General features: G+C 37.8%; 3 protein-coding genes across 7 annotated transcripts; 2 read left to right on the forward strand and 1 right to left on the reverse strand.

Annotated features, from left to right (window-relative positions):
• The first annotated feature begins 726 nt into the window (after positions 1–726).
• LOC135645392 (two-component response regulator ORR1-like) lies at positions 727–3691 on the forward strand. Its single transcript, XM_065163723.1, has 5 exons — positions 727–1049; positions 2151–2230; positions 2715–2792; positions 2914–2984; positions 3343–3691. The coding sequence occupies exons 1-5, from the start codon at positions 890–892 to the stop codon at positions 3536–3538; spliced, it is 585 nt and encodes a 194-aa protein (XP_065019795.1). The 5' UTR covers positions 727–889; the 3' UTR covers positions 3539–3691.
• Positions 3692–5735: 2044 nt separating this feature from the next.
• On the forward strand, positions 5736–7693 carry LOC103995703 (phytolongin Phyl1.1). The gene has a single exon (XM_018830548.2). The coding sequence runs from the start codon at positions 6357–6359 to the stop codon at positions 7176–7178; it is 822 nt and encodes a 273-aa protein (XP_018686093.1). The 5' UTR covers positions 5736–6356; the 3' UTR covers positions 7179–7693.
• A 1074-nt stretch (positions 7694–8767) lies between these two features.
• On the reverse strand, positions 8768–14760 carry LOC135645951 (putative methylesterase 14, chloroplastic). 5 transcript variants are annotated; one of them, XM_065164905.1, is made up of 7 exons: positions 14605–14758; positions 14126–14370; positions 13734–13998; positions 11685–11924; positions 11463–11606; positions 10835–10969; positions 8768–9470 (listed from the first exon to the last, which is right to left on the reverse strand). In XM_065164905.1, the coding sequence occupies exons 3-7, from the start codon at positions 13989–13991 to the stop codon at positions 9198–9200; spliced, it is 1050 nt and encodes a 349-aa protein (XP_065020977.1). In that variant the 5' UTR covers positions 13992–13998; positions 14126–14370; positions 14605–14758; the 3' UTR covers positions 8768–9197. The 5 variants fall into 5 exon arrangements, with proteins under 5 accessions (XP_065020977.1, XP_065020974.1, XP_065020973.1 ...); XM_065164902.1 differs by having other exon boundaries at positions 14601–14758; XM_065164901.1 differs by having other exon boundaries at positions 14126–14760.
• Between the last annotated feature and the right edge of the window lie 2132 nt (positions 14761–16892).

A 16892-nucleotide genomic window follows, 5' to 3' on the forward strand; every position in this document is an offset into this window, starting at 1 on the left:
AGTCTACATTACAGTTAATTCTCCATCTCTCTCTCTCTCTATCCCATTAGAGGTTTAATTATCATGACCCACGACGGAGGAAGGAAGGACAGGGACAGGGTTTGAAGACAGAGGGGGGCCATGCTGTCCACAGCCACCTTGGGGCAGGGGAACCAGCCCGAGATCTCAAGGATCCAGCATTGTCCCCGTCGTGTTCCATGGATCACTTCATTTGCTGCGTCTTCTTCGTCTTGGTTAGTAAATCATCTTCTTTCTCTGCTATATAATGCAGTAGTAGACCGTCGAAATTGTTGACGTTACTCTTCTACCTGCTGGTTTTTACCCAAAGGCTGCAGCAAGAGACAACAAGAGAGAGAACTCCAGAAACCTAAAGAAGAAACTTTAAGATCAATCATAAAAGAGAGGAATATGGAAGGAAGGCTGAGAGGAAGGTCAAATGACTCGAATCCCCAACAGAAGACAGCGATAGATTCTCTCCCCGACAGCCATATCTGATAAAGAAATCTGTCCACGCCCCGACTTCAACCTCGTGGTACCCACCCCACCTCCTCCTCTCTTTCTACGCGCCGACAGCAAACAGCCTTTTTCTCGATATGGTGTCTCTTTGGCCTGCGTGTAGTGGAAGCACACGGGTGTTCGGTGAGTGAGAGGAAACAGCAGATCCTGACGCCGATTCTGGCTGTTGTCTTAGGCAGATAACGAATCCCAGTTTTCACTCTTCCACGCCATTCCTTCCCCTCTTCAACTCTGCACTTGACTCAACGCAGACTGTCACCACTACCTCTCTCTCTCTCTCTCTCTCTCTCTCGACCCATTTATAGGACTTTGGAGGAGAGGAGAGGGGAGGGAGGGAGGGAGGAGGTGGGATTGTGCGCTTCGATTGGACGGGATGGAGGAGGAGGAGGCGAAGAAAGAGAGGAATGAGGAGGTGGAGAGTGATGGTGGTGATGGTGGAGTAGAGATGGTGAGAGTACTGGTGGTGGATGACTCCCCTGTGGACAGAAAGATAGTGGAGATGCTGCTCAAGAAGAGTGGAAGGATGTTTGAAGGTAAGTGGATTCTCTTAATTGTCAGGTTCAACAATCTAGATCTGTGGACTGGTTCTTGCAGTTCATCTGCTGATCCCTGTTTTGTGAGACTGCTTGTCGCCATTTGCCAATTTGATCTTGCCCGAAACCCAAATCATAACTTCAACACACAAAGTTGAGTTAGTGAAAGTGGTCTAAATCATTACGAAACCCACATGCAAGTCTCGATTGTCTCTCAGGATGCATAGTTCTGCTACCTAAGCAAATCAAAGCCAACTCAACACAGTTTCCTTCACAAGAGAAGGTCTAAACTCAAAAGGACTCCGGATCTTGGACACAGAGAATGAGATCTCAAGCACCCCTACTTGTAGAAGTCCATGATAAGGATGCCCAGGCCACCACCAAAATCCACATTTCATCAAGCTGAGGTGATAAGCAACTTCTTTCCACCTTCAGGGAGAAAGAGGTGGCATAATACCGCCAATGCCGGTCTCAAGCCTGGCTGAAAAGGGTATTTAATTGCATTAGGCCACTAATATTAGATCTGTAGTTGTAGGTGACAAGCATTCTTAGTGGGTATTTCAAATGAATCTTTAGTGTTTGGTAAACCACATTATAAGTTCCACTGTTAAGTTTGCAATTCTATTTTTTTTGCTTGTTTCTATAGCTGGCATTTACATGTAGAGCAAATGCAAATTTATCTCAGAATCACTTGCCTTCTACCAGTCTGCATTATTTTTCTGTCACTGAGTTCTGCATGTAGTGTTGCCTCCAGCAAAAGAATGCAAGATCCAAACAGGGTATTCACTTAGGGCTAGAAGTCATCCTACACCAGCTCATATCCTTGTGAGCCTAATCTATGATGATTTAGGACTTGACCAGAATTATCATTGATGAGGCTGCCATAGAACAATTATCCTTCAGTAATTAGATTGTCCCCCATATTGTTTTAAATTCCTCATCCTGAAGATAATTTTAGTTGTCTTTATGTCAATCTGAAAGATTGCAGATTTTGACAATCTCATTTGATAGTAAAAACTCTCCTTCTGAATAAACAAAGCCAGTGTTTTTGCTCTCTTTAATCTTTTTCAGAACACTAACTTTCTTCGTTTGCATTTTCAGTTATTGCCGTTGATTCGGGGGAGAAAGCAATGGAAGTTCTTGGCTTGAGCGGAGTAACGATCGGAAGGCCTCATTTTAATGTATGTTAAATTTCCTAAATTCATTCTAAGTTGTTGATGTTTTCTAAATTCTACAATTAAAACTATTGTGTTATAGGCTGGTCAAAGATACGCTTCTATAAGATATCAAAAGGATACACGATAGCAATCAATCTATTAGTTTTTAACTAAGACATAAATAGACCCTAAAGGGATCACACATTGCCAAAGAGTTATCTAAACATTTGCAGTTACATTCTTAGTTGAAATTTGTTGTTTTGTTAATGTATAAATATTTTGAGCAATTAACAAAAAATATATACAAACAAGTTTATATTGCTGAGACGAAAATGTTGTGGTGATCGTGTGTAGTTACTAGAAAAGATGAGGAAAACAGATACTTCCATTCGTGAATAATTAGGTGTACTTTCTCTATAAAGGCAAATTGACTTGTATTTAGACATGAATATGACCTGCCACATCACCTTGATGCTTAAACCTGATCGATCGGAATGATGCTGTGCAGGAGCAGAAAATTGATGTAATTCTTACCGACTATTGTATGCCACAAATGACTGGCTATGACCTTCTCAAGGCTATCAAGGTATGCAAATGTTACTCTTTTTTCCTCCCAGCAATCAACTTATAGTTTTGTAATTGTAGCATAACTTTATCTGCCAATTTATGCTTGCTCAAGATCTAATTAACTTTTTGTATTTTTCCAGGAGCACGACAGCTTAAAATCCATACCTGTAGTCATGATGTCATCTGAAAATGATCCTCAGAGAATCAGCAGGTATATTGTTAATTTCTGGACATTTTTGCATCGTCAGATAGAATTTGAGCTCTGCAGATGCTGCTCATGCCAAAAGAAGTTAATTAGCATGTCAAGTTCAAGTGTTAGTGCAAGTGAATGAAAGTAATTAGAACAAAATATGTTTGCTCGATTAAGTTGGTGACCGCTGCTACTCAAATAATTCATAGCTGTTCTATGCTTCCAACTGGAGATCATTCTTTACCAAAATTCTTCAGTTACATATGCAGCATGAGAGAAAAATAGAAAAAAAACAGCATGTACCAAAACTAATTAGATTTGACTTCTGAAATCTGTATTTTCTTTTCTACTTTTCGGGATGCTGATTCTCTTTGTGCAGGTGTGGAGGTATTGGAGCTGAAGATTTCATCCTTAAGCCACTAAAAGTAAAAGATGTCCAGAGGTTAATAACTTATGCTGTGCCAAGAACTCCAATATCCAAATCAGGTACCAAGAGGAAGCTGCCAGTAGATTTGGTAGCCGAAAACAGTGGTTACGAGACGTGTCAACGGGTTGCTAAAGTTGCTGTTGCATGATGACGAATTCTCTGATGACTCTTTTTGACACTATAATATTAGTGATCAAATGTCGAAAGGTATAAGATCAGCAGAACCAAGTTTTTTCTTATCTGTTCCACATGAACAAATTTACATTCCATTGAGTTCATGGAGATTTGGTTATACCATTAATTCTGGTGCATTAGTGGAAAATGATGGTATGCAGATGGCAAATAGTCATCCTGAAAAACTATACTTGTTCTTGACTTACCGATCGATTAGTTTGCTGTGGCAGCTGAGTAGAGATGCTTGTAACAATTTGGAGGCTTTGGAGTTCAATGATTTGTTGTGTCTTTGGTTACATTAATGCTATCCATTGATCAGCTTCTCTTGATGCCAAGCTGAGCTTATTCTCATTATATTTTCCTTGCTGTTTAGCATAGAATTAATTATTTGCATTCAAAGCAGTTGAATGCATACAATGCCTTGAAAGAGAGGAAACTCCCTCCCTCCCTCCCTCCTTGTCCATCTAACACTCCAAATGCTCTCAACCTATCTGTTTACTGCAATTTTGATGGAAGATTAAATGATGAAGCTTATCACATGTATGTACATACAAATTCATGTTGTCAGTTTGAAAGCTAAATTCACACTCATATCAGAAAAACTAATGTTCATCTGCATCACACTGTTTCTTTTCTTCTGTTCAACTTCAATTGGAAAGAACAAGAATGGTGATTGAGCTTTATTCTAGCAAATTAATGACCATCTTTGAGAGAGGTGGAGTTCTCCCAAACCCATAAGAGTTTGTATCTGCCATTCTTAAGGTCATTGAGCCATGTCATAGCAAATTAAAACCCAGCTATGTGCTCCTCCAAGTTGGAGTCTTCCCCAACCCACAAGAGACCTTCCTTCACCTTTCCCTTTCCCTCTCTATCAAGGTGGCACCTAACAGCCACTTGAAAGCACAGGTGATGTGTCCATGGCAGACCTCACCTCATTGACTGAACAAAATATCTTCTCTCTCTTTCTCAGCATGTCACTTGGTGTTTGACACATTCAAACACTGCCATGCTTACCCTACCCCACACATAAAATAATAAGCATAATAACAATTAAAGTATATAAATTGTTTTTATATTTCCAAAAATACTCCTTCCAAACACAAAATTATGCCTAAATCTTCAAAATGATTTACTTCAATCTTTTTGTCATTAGCATATGATCTATGATACTTTACTAGGGTATTTATATAATCATTAATACAACATTATTTTAATCAGCCATAGCATTCCTAGACCAAATCTTGATGAGGAAAATGGAGTGGGAATGATTCTTCTAATTTCAATATGATCAAGGACAAAATCCAATCATGGGTTCATTTATCTAAAGAGGCTTGACCTAGAAATAGTGTGGCCACATTTAACATGAAATGTGGAACTACTCAATTGATCATCAAATTTACATTTTAGCTGTCTTCAACATGGAGTTGAGTAGATTGTGTGAAGAATTTTACAGACACTTTCTTTTTAACAAAAGAAATCATCAAACTATCACTAATAATAGAAAGGCAATTTTTTTAAAAAAATTCTTTAACTTTGGATTTTGCTAGAGAATACTAAGTTTAATTTTTTTTCTTATTTCTTAGAGCGCTCTAGCCCGAGTGCTCTAACTATATGAAAAAGATCATTTTATCCTTGTAACTTTAAAAAATTTTCATCCCAAGTCGCTCGCTCGGATCATTAGCCCTCGCACCAAGATGCAGACGACTAAAGGAGGAAAGGGGGACGATTGGTATTGTTTGTCTGAAAGAGAGAGGTGGACAATAAGACTAATATCTCTACAAGGAGAGGATGAGACCGACATTATCTACCAATTTGTATATACAAACAATTAGACGAAAAAAAAAAAACGGGACCAACAAATACGGGATGATTGGTGTGATAGAATCACAATCAATGATAAATAAAGATAAAATAATTGTTTTTTAAGAAATTATGAGTTCTTTTTTAAGCTTGTAGTGTCCTACGAGAAGAAAAAAAAAAAAGTGAGAGGTTTTTTTTTTTATATTCACCCCTAATTAAAAAATAAGAAGAAATAAAAGTAGGGAGACATCTGCTCGGCGACCTAATTTTGCTGTGCTCACAATTTCCATTTGTGAGGGTCAATTAATATTCTTTTAAGGCATCATTTAAGACAAGATGGGCAAATTGTGGGGGCATTAATGTCCACTTCTTTCCGCGTTCTTTCTCGGTTGGTGGTACGAACTACGTTGACCCAAAAACCCCATCTTTTGGTTTCGTCCGTCAAATTTTAGGAAGAAAAGAAGCGATAAATACGAATCCATCTAGCCATCTTGATGTTCGTAGTAGGATTCGGAGTTCGGCAGCCGCTGTGAACTGCGCAAGCCAATACAAATCGATCTTCCGAGCTGCTGGTTTCGGATTCACGGTACTCCTCAATCTTGCTTTCTTGAAAACCCTAGCTAGTTGCGGAGTCGATATCTTCTCGACTTCGATCGATCATCGAAGCTCAAACGATCCTGTCTTTTTTTTTTTTTTTTTTTCTGCCGGAATTTGATCCTTTGACACGGCATGGTTGTTCGATATCTTTGAGGAATCGGTGCAATTTGGTCCTTCGTTGACGAGGACGGAGCGGAAGGGTAAGGTTCTGAAACGATAGCGTAGATTTTTAGGGTTCCGGGATTCATTACTCTGTGATTTTACTTGTGCGTGAGCAAAATTCCAAAACCATAGAAAGAACTGCCTTTTGATCTCTTACACGGATCAAGAGTCGTGACATATAAGGGGAAAAAATCGGATGGTAACTTGGAGCTCTTGTAAAGCTCAGAGCTTTGATGAATTCACGGCGATCCAAATCCGTGAAGCTTGTTTCGTCCCATTCCCAATCCATAGAAGTAGAGTTAGGAGAGTGCTCCCAAATGGGTTCTTCCATTGACAACACGGTCTACTGCTGCATCGCCAAGGGGAACAAGATTCTGTATTCTTACAACAGCAAAGGCCACGAGCTCGAGACCTTGGCCATTCTCTGCCTTGAGAATGCGCCAGCTTTCCACAAATGGTACTTCCACTCCATCGGGACCAGGACTTTTGGATTCTTGACGGCAGATGGCCACACATACTTCGCCATCATTGACCCTAGCGTCGGGAATTTGGCGATTCTTCAGTTCCTGGAGCACATTCAAGATGGTTTCAGGAAGGTGGCAAAGAATGGTTTTCATGATGACTTGGTGCCCATCGTCCAGCGGCTCATAGCATCCTTGGAGAACATGCCTCGATACGCCTTCTCATTGGACGACAATTCCGAGGGCACAGCATCTAGTGATGGTTCCACATCGACAAAGGCACCATTGCTAGGGAAGAACAGTGGCAACCATCACGACAAGAAGAAGATGAAGGATAAAGTGCTTCAAAGTGATGATGTGATTGAAGATGATGCTGATAGGACAGTGAAGATCGATATGCCACCACAGACAGTTGGTGCCATGTCACTGCCAAGGAGCTTGAGCTCGACGAGACTTCGTGTGCAACAAGCAGGAAGGAGATTGTGGTGTCGGCATGTAAAGATAGTGATAGCTACCGATATAATCATCTGCCTGATCCTGTTTGGTGTTTGGTTGGCAGTGTGCAGGGGCTTCCATTGCGTATCGGGGAAATAGAAGAAGAGGGATTGCATTTGTGAACAAGAAAGGTAAGAAACACTTTGCTAGATGGATTCAAGTAGTTTCTTGCGTAAGAAGCTGAGATGTAGTTTTACAAACATGGAAAGAAATTTCGTTAGCATGTGGATGAATCCCCTCAGAAAGAATATGAATTGAGACGTGCAGTATTCTAGAAAGTGATGCTGTGAAGATTCAGGTGAAGGAAGAAAGTTCTTGGATATGCAGCACTTGTGGCACGCCAGTGACTCATTGCTGTCCGCGGCATAAAATATACGATACTTGTTGCTAGTGTAATATGAATACTTGTTTTTCCTCCTTTTTCTTGGTTCTTGTGGATGTTAGTCATACGTCAACAGCTGTTCATATGTATCATATTTCTAGATCGACTTCTCGCTTAGAGGATCTTTGGCATGATGACAATGCTTAAAACATTCGAGCTTTCTGTTTGTCTTAAAATGATGTGAAATTTCCCGATTGCCACTAATATTGTATTTATTTGCCTGCTTTTTACACTTAATTATCATCATGGATTGTCATAAATTTTCCACTAATTCTGGATTGTAGTCACACAAATTAGTTATTATCTATACTTTGCTACCTTCAGATGTGGATATTGGATGAGAGCAGACTTCCTCTGTTTTCATCCACCATTGTTAAATTGCATCACTTCAGACCCTTCAGCTTCTTTTGCCTCCTTTTGTTTGTGAATGAAACGATCTCTGCTATTGTAGAAACTAAATTTGAGCATTGTCTATGATGTTAAAGAATCAGAGTGGGATTTGTTGTTATTTCCATATGGATTGCTCGGATGATTTAGCAGATGCCTAAACAATGATTATGTTGTATGATGATGTGAACACAATCATCATCCATCTCTCAAGACAACTCATGTAGGTATTATCTATCCTACCAATTGGACTAGTTAGCACCAATCAGAGTTTCACTATTTTTACAGCATAGTTTGAGCTCACCATCAATCGAGGCAGAACTCCTAACCTAATTTGTTGAGTTGGATTATGTTTAACCAATACATATCATGTTAAGAATTAGATCCGTCGATGGCATCCTCGATTTGATCTGTTATTAGTATCAAGAACTTGAATTTTGGATCATCCACAACTGTTATTAATGAACACTCAACTCTGACATTTTCCAGCTTTAAATCCTCAATGTTGGGATTGCTTTTTAGTTCTATTAAGAAGCTAAAGATAAAGGATTAAGAGTACGTTTGCGAATACATTTGAAATATATATTGAGGTTATTTGATAATTTTCTTTTGTAAATCACGTTCGACCTGAATGTTGTATTGTAAATGTTCTGTTTGATGTTATCTCAAGATAGCAGTAACATTTCAATATTTCTATAAACATATTGCAGGCATATTATTATATACTATCTTAAAGGAATAAAATTAAATTTAAAAAAGCTAGAACTCTTATAGAACATGATGAAATTAAAATGAGTCCATCACACAAGACTCCTGTCAATTCGTATCGACGAGATATAAAAACTTGGGATAGAAAACATTATAAATATTAGTTTAATGGAGATGGGTCAAATTTACAGGAATAATAAATTTTAAGGCATATGAAAACTGCATAATCCATTAATATAATTCAAACCCTTTAGTTTTTCCAGAACTGTAACCTTAGATAACAGTTGAACAAAGTTCTAAAACACTTACAAAACCTTTCTGATGAGAGTCAAAGGTGATGACTTGTAAAGGCTTGAGCCAACAATTGCCATGGAGTGCAAGAAGCATTTGATTATTCCTACCACTGTGACCATTAAAAGCTCCCAAGCATCCAGAGCTTATGAAGTAGGCCTATGGATTTAGTTTCATGTCGCATAACATGGGATCTAACTTGCTGAGCTGCTAATTGGATTCAGAAACACAAACGAATCATCATTGCTGAGCTGCTAATGACCTTTTTCGCTCTTCACCTCTGTACAACCTCCACAGGGCAGAACACCCCCTCGTTACGAGATAGTGTGAGAGAACACTAGTAAGATTTGCTAAGGAAGTTGTGCAATTTCAAGCAAAATTTTATTCAGCGACTGTGGCCGCGAGAAGAAGGGGCAGTGATCGCACCCTTTGATCTTGTAGATCCCATGAGGAGGGTTCTCCCTCACCAGCTTCTCCTGGACGTCGGGTGAGAGCATGTGGTCATCAAGTGTTTGGATGAAGAAACGTTTCGCCGTGCCATAGTTTTCGGGCGTGAGGGACAGCTTCTCCATGATGGGTGCCAATGGGATAGGTCTCATGGATACTGCAGCCAACGCGATATCCTGCATTACTCATGGAACATAAATTTATGAGAACGAACTTCAGTCTGGAACGCAAGCTAATGATACATTTGATATGGCAACCAGAATCATCGAATAGATAGTTTCAGAATCATATGTTATCAGTTTTCTTCACATGGAATAAGCTCTAGAAGGCTGTAGAAAAGGCTCAACATTTGCAAACTAGGGTCAACCCTTTGTTTGGCTCAAACCAGGCACATTCTCGAGATCAGTCATACTACCTAAATGGCTTACTTATGTTTGTTGGTGCAACAAGCAGTCTCAAGTGTGCTTGGCTTGTTAAAAGCCAGAGTTAATACACTTTATAATAATATATTATATAATTTATCACTTTACCTCGATTTTATGGTTCAATTTAACAAGATGGTGGATCCTGAATATATTAACAACTAAATTTTGGGCTTCTAGACCTTAGCCTTGTATTCTCTCTCTCTCTCTCTCTCTCTCTCTCTCTCTCTCTCTTCCCCTCACACACACACACACACACAATTTTTTCTTCCCCATCTAAACTTTATCCCAACCTCATAGTGTCATGGCCATCCTTCAACAAGCTATGAACCTCAAAACTCATGATTTTGAAGGTGGCACATGTCTCTCCTCAACTCCTCTACTGCCAACACCAACTTTCATGCTATAGTGACATCATGACATGTGGCCCTCTCCGGTGTGCATCCCTCATCATTCCCACCATCTAGCCCCTTTTGGCTGAGTCCTTCCTTGACAGAGCTGGAATTTGGCCAAGCTGATAGCAAACATGACTGCTCTTGTTCTAGCTGAGCATCAGCTAAGCATGAACAATGGACCTGTTTGGCAGAGTTGAGAACAAGCAGGTCTATGTTCATTCATGTTCAACTCGTTCCCTTTTAGTGGCAAAATTACTCATTCCCTTTTAGCATCAGGTAATCTTAGTGGTTATCATTCTACTAAAATTATGTGGCAGTCAACAATATGCTAAAATTCAATTACCTTTGGAAACCACAACAAGCACAACAACCATGAGCAAGGATAGAAAAAAAAAAAAAAGACATAATAAACAGTAAACAGGCACTTTTAACTTCTGCATGTGTTCATAAAAGGCAGTAAATTCAATGTCTAAACAGTAATGACATTCTTTAAACAGACTATCAAACCAAGTTGCATTCATGTTTTCAATGCAAAATTCAGTACAAATATATAGATGGACTCTCAAGAAAATTGTCTCTATAAGACTGCAAAAAATGAAAAACAAAAAAAAATTGGCATCCATCCATTTTAGGTTGGACAAAATACAACTATAGAGACAGTTTTGCAAAAAGGCTTCCGTTAAATCGAAAAATTAGAAAAGCTAGGAGAGTTTGAATCCAAACCTTGGAAGGACTTTGGTTAAAATATAGTCCCTTAATTTGCTGTTTGTCAAACATGAGTCCTGTAGGAGGTTTGTCTCTTCCGTTTCCGTAAACTAGAAACTTGGATTCTTTCAAGAAAACCTCGGCAGATGACAGCTGAAAAGATAGTTGACATGAATAAGGAAACTGGACAGCACAGAGGAGACAGGAGCAGCAATGTCATAGCTTTAAACTGGGAATAACAGGACTAGCTTATGAAGTCTAAGAAAGTTCTGTCAGTTACCATGCTAACATACACAAAATAGTTTCTGTTGAAATTGCGGATAATAAGCCCTAGGATCCAGTTTTCGCACTTACTTTAAAAAAATAAAATAAAAAGAAGAATAAATATACAAATTTCCCAACTTCAATTGATAATCATAACAGTTATCTGAGGTTATGATAATTATACAAATTTCCCAACTTCAATTGAACTATTGAAACAGTTATCTGAGGTTAAAAAGTGTCACGCAAGATCAGTGTGTATAGTTATTAGATCAGTCAAAGAGGAATCAGCTAAATGTAATATTGGATAAGCACTGCATAACATTGTATAAGCACCACACACACACACACACACACAGATACCCCCCTAAAAGGGAATACTTACTTTATCAGAAAACACATCAAAAGGTTTGTGTCCATCCAATACCATTGTTGCACTGAGGAATACTGCCTTTGATATCTTTTTTGGATAACATTCCAGTGCATAAGATACGCTAGCACCTCCAAAGCTATGACCAACCAATATCACCTATGAAATATATTTGCCAAATTATAAGAAGAACTCAGTTTGCAAAGAAACAAAGACAATACCAAGAGCACCCTTCACCTTTTCATCATCAGGAAGGCTGTGAAGATAATCAGTTAGAGGCTTCGAGTAATCCTCTAAGGTTGTTACGCTGTTTGGATCTGTCAGGTCTATCCCAGAGCCCTTGAGATCCAAAGCAATAGGAAGCAATCCTACTTCCTCCAAAAGAGATAGAGTCTTATACCAACACCAAGCTCCAAATCCTTCTCCATGGACAAGAATGATTTTCTTTGTCTCAAGATTCTCAAGAGAAACTGGATGCTGAAAGTACATTTTGCAAAGTTCCCAAAGATTAAAAGAAAATGGTTAGGCCCTTTCCCCTGAAGAAATTGATTGCACATTATCTAGCTTATAGCGATGTGAAACAGAAACCTAGAACAAGAGCCATAAATATCTTGTATAAAGAAAGAACATGAATGTTTCATGAAGAGCCATATCCTATATCCAGAAATTGGTGAGAATAATTGAATTTTCAATATGCTTCCATAACTAAAAGTTCAAACTCCTGTAAAAACATAGGTTAAACACAACATAGTACATTCTTAAACAACACAGCAAATCGACTTTGAGTAAGACTTTTAAGTTCCTTTAAATCAATTTTGAGGTATGCCCCCAGAATATCAATAAGTCTATGAAAAGTATACCTTAGGATGAAGTTCACAAATAAACATGCCAACACAATAAAAACTAAGAAACATATGGATTCATATATTGAAATTTGGGAAGGCCTATAGTTAACCTAATATCCAGATTCCAGTACGTTGTGTATGTTTCAGTGACGTAACTCAATAGGTTAAGATTAAGGTACTATTCTATTGTTCTATTCTTTTAGAATATGCAAGTAGCGTACTATCTGTGTACAAAAAAGATGGGTTCACAGTGGCTCTCTAATGAAATATGCTTTGCATCAAACATGACAATGGCCAGAAGTAGGAAAGGTCATGGTACGAGAGTTGATTTCAGGGCATCCAACTTTCAAACATACAGCTCATTCAGAGTGGCTTTGCAGAAATAAACAGCATGATGCATGAGATATGAACAGACAAGGAAGCTAGAATTATCATATTACAGATTTTCTTGTTCTTATAAAATAATATGGCTACATATAAAGTGGAGCATACCTACATTAAAAAATAACTTTTGCATGCATCTGCAAAAAATATATCCATCAGCTTTGTAGTCTGGGTTTGTTACATGTGCTAATAAAGGATGTTAACTATTGTTGCACCACCCTTCCAATAAATTAGATCTGAAAGATTTATAGTTCATTTATATAACAGCTGTGACTTCTACATGCCAAGAACTGGCTGTCAGTTTGGTAGTCTGGATTTGTTACATGCGCTAATACAGGATATTTTAAACTGTTGTTGCACCTACCCTTCCAATTAACGAGACCTGATATTTTCATCATTTGTTAATATGATTGCTCCTAGACAACTTGATATCTTTTGATAAATTAAAATATTGTGGACTAGTTGAAAAAGAATATTGACTACAGGACAACTCTTATGTTAGCTGCAGTTACTCTCTTTCTTCAGAAAGAGAACAATAAAGATTCTTTTCAAGTTGCATGTGAAGCTGGTCGGGAAAAAGCATGTAGTTCCAGTTATGCTGACCTAAGTGGAGATGCCAGTATTATTCTCTGAGCCCATAGTTTAACCTGGGAATTTTGTCATCTTCTGGCCCAGAAAATTGAACTTACTAGGATGGATGTGCACATAGCTCCAAAGTAGAAGTATAAGCAAGTAGCTTTTTACTACTAAATGACATGAATGTGTAAACCATATCCGCAAAAGCAGGATGGTCCACAAACCCTATTAGCATCATATGTTTCAGCCCTTCTGGATGTCATGATTCAGGTACAATCATGAACAGTTTATCCATCCATCACAATTGTACATCTTATCTGGATTTCTTTTTTCTGCCAGTTGAAAATTGTAAAAATTGATGCATAACATCGTCAGGACTATGATTATTTTTCTTTTTGTGGATTTATTACAGTAAGACGTACAACCCTCATGCAACCGATTATGCCTTCATGAATCACAGAGGATCATCGAGAGAAATTACCAGCTTTCCATTAGTAATCGAATCAGGGAGGTCTCGCCGCCGAGAGCTCGTGGACCCAATCCTCCGGGACATGGAGCCTTCGAACCGTTGTGACAACTGGTGCTGCTGAATCGCCATTGCGAGGGCCTGGCGGTGCAGGAGCTCCTCTTCAGACGCCGCCATCTTCCTCTGTGATCTCGACTTGGAGTTCTGCTTGCTCCTTGACCTGATGCCGCCTGCGGGGCCCTTCTTGGGCATACAGTCGAATGCATTGCCCATGGTGGTACTGAAAGAAGGCGAATCGAGTATAAAATTCAAGATCAGGAGGAACAAGAAGGGAAGAGCGTTTCGGCCAGAAACGTTTGTGATCAAAATAAGAAGGGAAGAACTTTAAGAACCCTGAAGAATTATACCACTAGATCATGGTCCTAGAGAACTAGAAAGAAGCAATTCTTGGAAGAATCGATGTGGAATCCCAGTTGTAACGGAAGAATTGCAATTTCCAACGCAAAACCTCCAAAAACCCCAACTTTTCAGGGTTTTTCGTATACAATAAGGCTGGAAGGGGGCGAATTCAAGAATTTCCACTGAGGAAAAGCAGCGAAGATGGATCTGGAAGGGGAAACCCCGCGCAAACAGTTTCTCCAAGAAGCAGCAACTAATAACAAGAACAAAAATTAGATTTTGCGAGCATTATCACAACCGAACACGCAAAAATAACCAGAAACTATGAGGAAAAAAAGGGGGCAAACTCGAGGGGTATCGATTTGAAACTACATGATCAGAAAAAAAAAAAAAGATTCCAAGAATAAATCGGGATTATTCGCAGAAAAGATTGGATTTGAGGATGGAGAAGAAAGCGCTGGCGAAGAAGAGAGGGATTTCAACCGACGGTGGGAGCAGGTCGAAGGGCCTCAAACGGTTCGCCGGGAGGAAATTTGGACTCTCCTTGTCGCCATTCTCTCTTCGGAGATTGTTTAAGCAACAAGAATCATGCGATTTGGTAGGATGGGGAGGAGAACGGTGCGCTTGTCTTATGTTGCTTTCGCAAGGCTTTGGCGTGAGGAGTTGTGATTGGTGATGATGATGATGGATGATGATGATGCACTCCATTTCCATAACACTATCCATTTCTCCTCCATGTGCATTAAATATGATATCAGATGATCTAATATTAAATATTTAAAAATATTAATTTGATGGTAATGTATCAAAATTATTTATCTCATCTAATATTTTTTGATAATATTAAAATAAAAATAATAATAATTTTAACTCTTAATCGAAATATCCCTCCTTATTATTTATCTTTGTAAATATAAGTATACTATATTTCTTTCTCAAAATTGATTACAGAATTAGTGAAAGAACTTGTGATTCTTAGATACATTCATAATCATTTGTGCCATTAATGGAGCTGAGATGAATCACACAATAAATAATAAAACTTGATTTAATGATATTGTGGACTCAAAAGACCTTTTGACACCAAAAAGAAACCCTTGGAGAGAGAGACAGGATTACCTGCTTCTGTGAAAGACTGGCAAAGAACACCTTATACTTTTGTATAAGGTTTCTTCTGTAACCATTGGTCATTGACCATACTTTTTTTTGTATCAGAAGAAGAAGAATCTTCCTTCTTGTGGGAACTCAAGATTAACAATCATAATGATATGCATGGATGTAACTTTCAGGAAAATATATATAATTTATACATATAACTAAATTAATGTCAGTGGATATAGCTTTCATCTTTTGCAAAAGATTTGGAATCTTAGACTTTAATTAGAGAGATGCTTTGATACATTGGTAGACTCAGATTTGAATGCTCTTTGGTCCTTTATAAAGGTGCAAAATTCTTAAACAAAATGTGATTATAAATATTTAAGAGATATTTGTTAGGATTAGTATGTATTTTTAATTTTTTTTAAAACCAATGTCTTTAAATAATATGGAATCCAAATATGTAAAGGTTTTATGTGAAAAAAATTAAAAAATAGTTATTCTATAAATACTTCATCTATTAGGCCTCAATAAGAAGGACAAGAGAAAACACCTTTGAGTGTGAAAAAAATAAATAAATAAATAAAGTCTTTAAGATTTATATAAGAGGATGATGAACTTCATAGAACTTATAATTTTATCTGATATGATGAAAATTTTATTTTTTTTTGATATAAACATAAGTAATGAATATCAAATTATGAAAACTTCACATCAGTTATTCTTAGTTTATGATTATTGATGCTTGATTTTTTTTTAATTTTGTTTTATATCCCGGTTTTCTCTTTAACATATCAATCATAGCAAAGTACATAATCTCTTAGTCCAAAAGTGATGCCCACGAAGAAAATAATAATAATAATAATAATAATATAAAGTCCCTCTAAGATGCAGGATCAGGATCTAACAATCTTACAGCAATAACAAAATAATTTATATTAATACCTATTAATATGAACATTAATAGCTTTGGCTAGAGAGAAAATATGATTATAGATATTCCTAATACTTCAAGGGGGAACATGTGTTTGAGAATATTAGTGTTGGGTCCATCAAATAATAATAATAATAGTAATAATAATAAAATAGAGATCTCTCCACTGATGAGATTTCCATCAGTTCATCTATTGAAGGGAGCTGAGGTTTTCCTCAGGGCTTGGGACATTGGCAACATTAGTGCCTTTGTATTTGCTCCATTCAATATGGCTATTATGCAATGTATCTCTAAGCATTATTCAGGAGACTTTTATCTGAGAGTTGATGAACTGCATATTAATGATGCATGCTGATACTGACTTTGTCCTAAGCAGTAATATTAATGTCTTGAAAGCCCATTATATATATATATATATATATATATATATATATATATATATATAGATGACCTGACAACCACCAAGACTTATGACACACTCCAAGACTTGTTAGATGAGGTAAGAGTTAGTAGGAAGCCGGCCATCTTCCTCTTGTTGAGTTGGACCATTGTGGTTAAGAGCTCCCATACAACACACTACCTGTCTAAGGATCGAAGTTTCTTTCTCTATCCACCCTCAGCTACCCAATCCCCGTTCCTTTCAATAGTTTTGACTTATCATCAAGGTACAAACCCTAGTGCATAGCTGACATAAATGTTGGGTTTTAAATATTATTAAGGACCCACTGCTAAACCTTCCAAAT

The sequence above is a fragment of the Musa acuminata genome, chromosome BXJ3-8, assembly GCF_036884655.1.
Source record: "Musa acuminata AAA Group cultivar baxijiao chromosome BXJ3-8, Cavendish_Baxijiao_AAA, whole genome shotgun sequence".
NCBI classification, from domain to species: domain Eukaryota; kingdom Viridiplantae; phylum Streptophyta; class Magnoliopsida; order Zingiberales; family Musaceae; genus Musa; species Musa acuminata.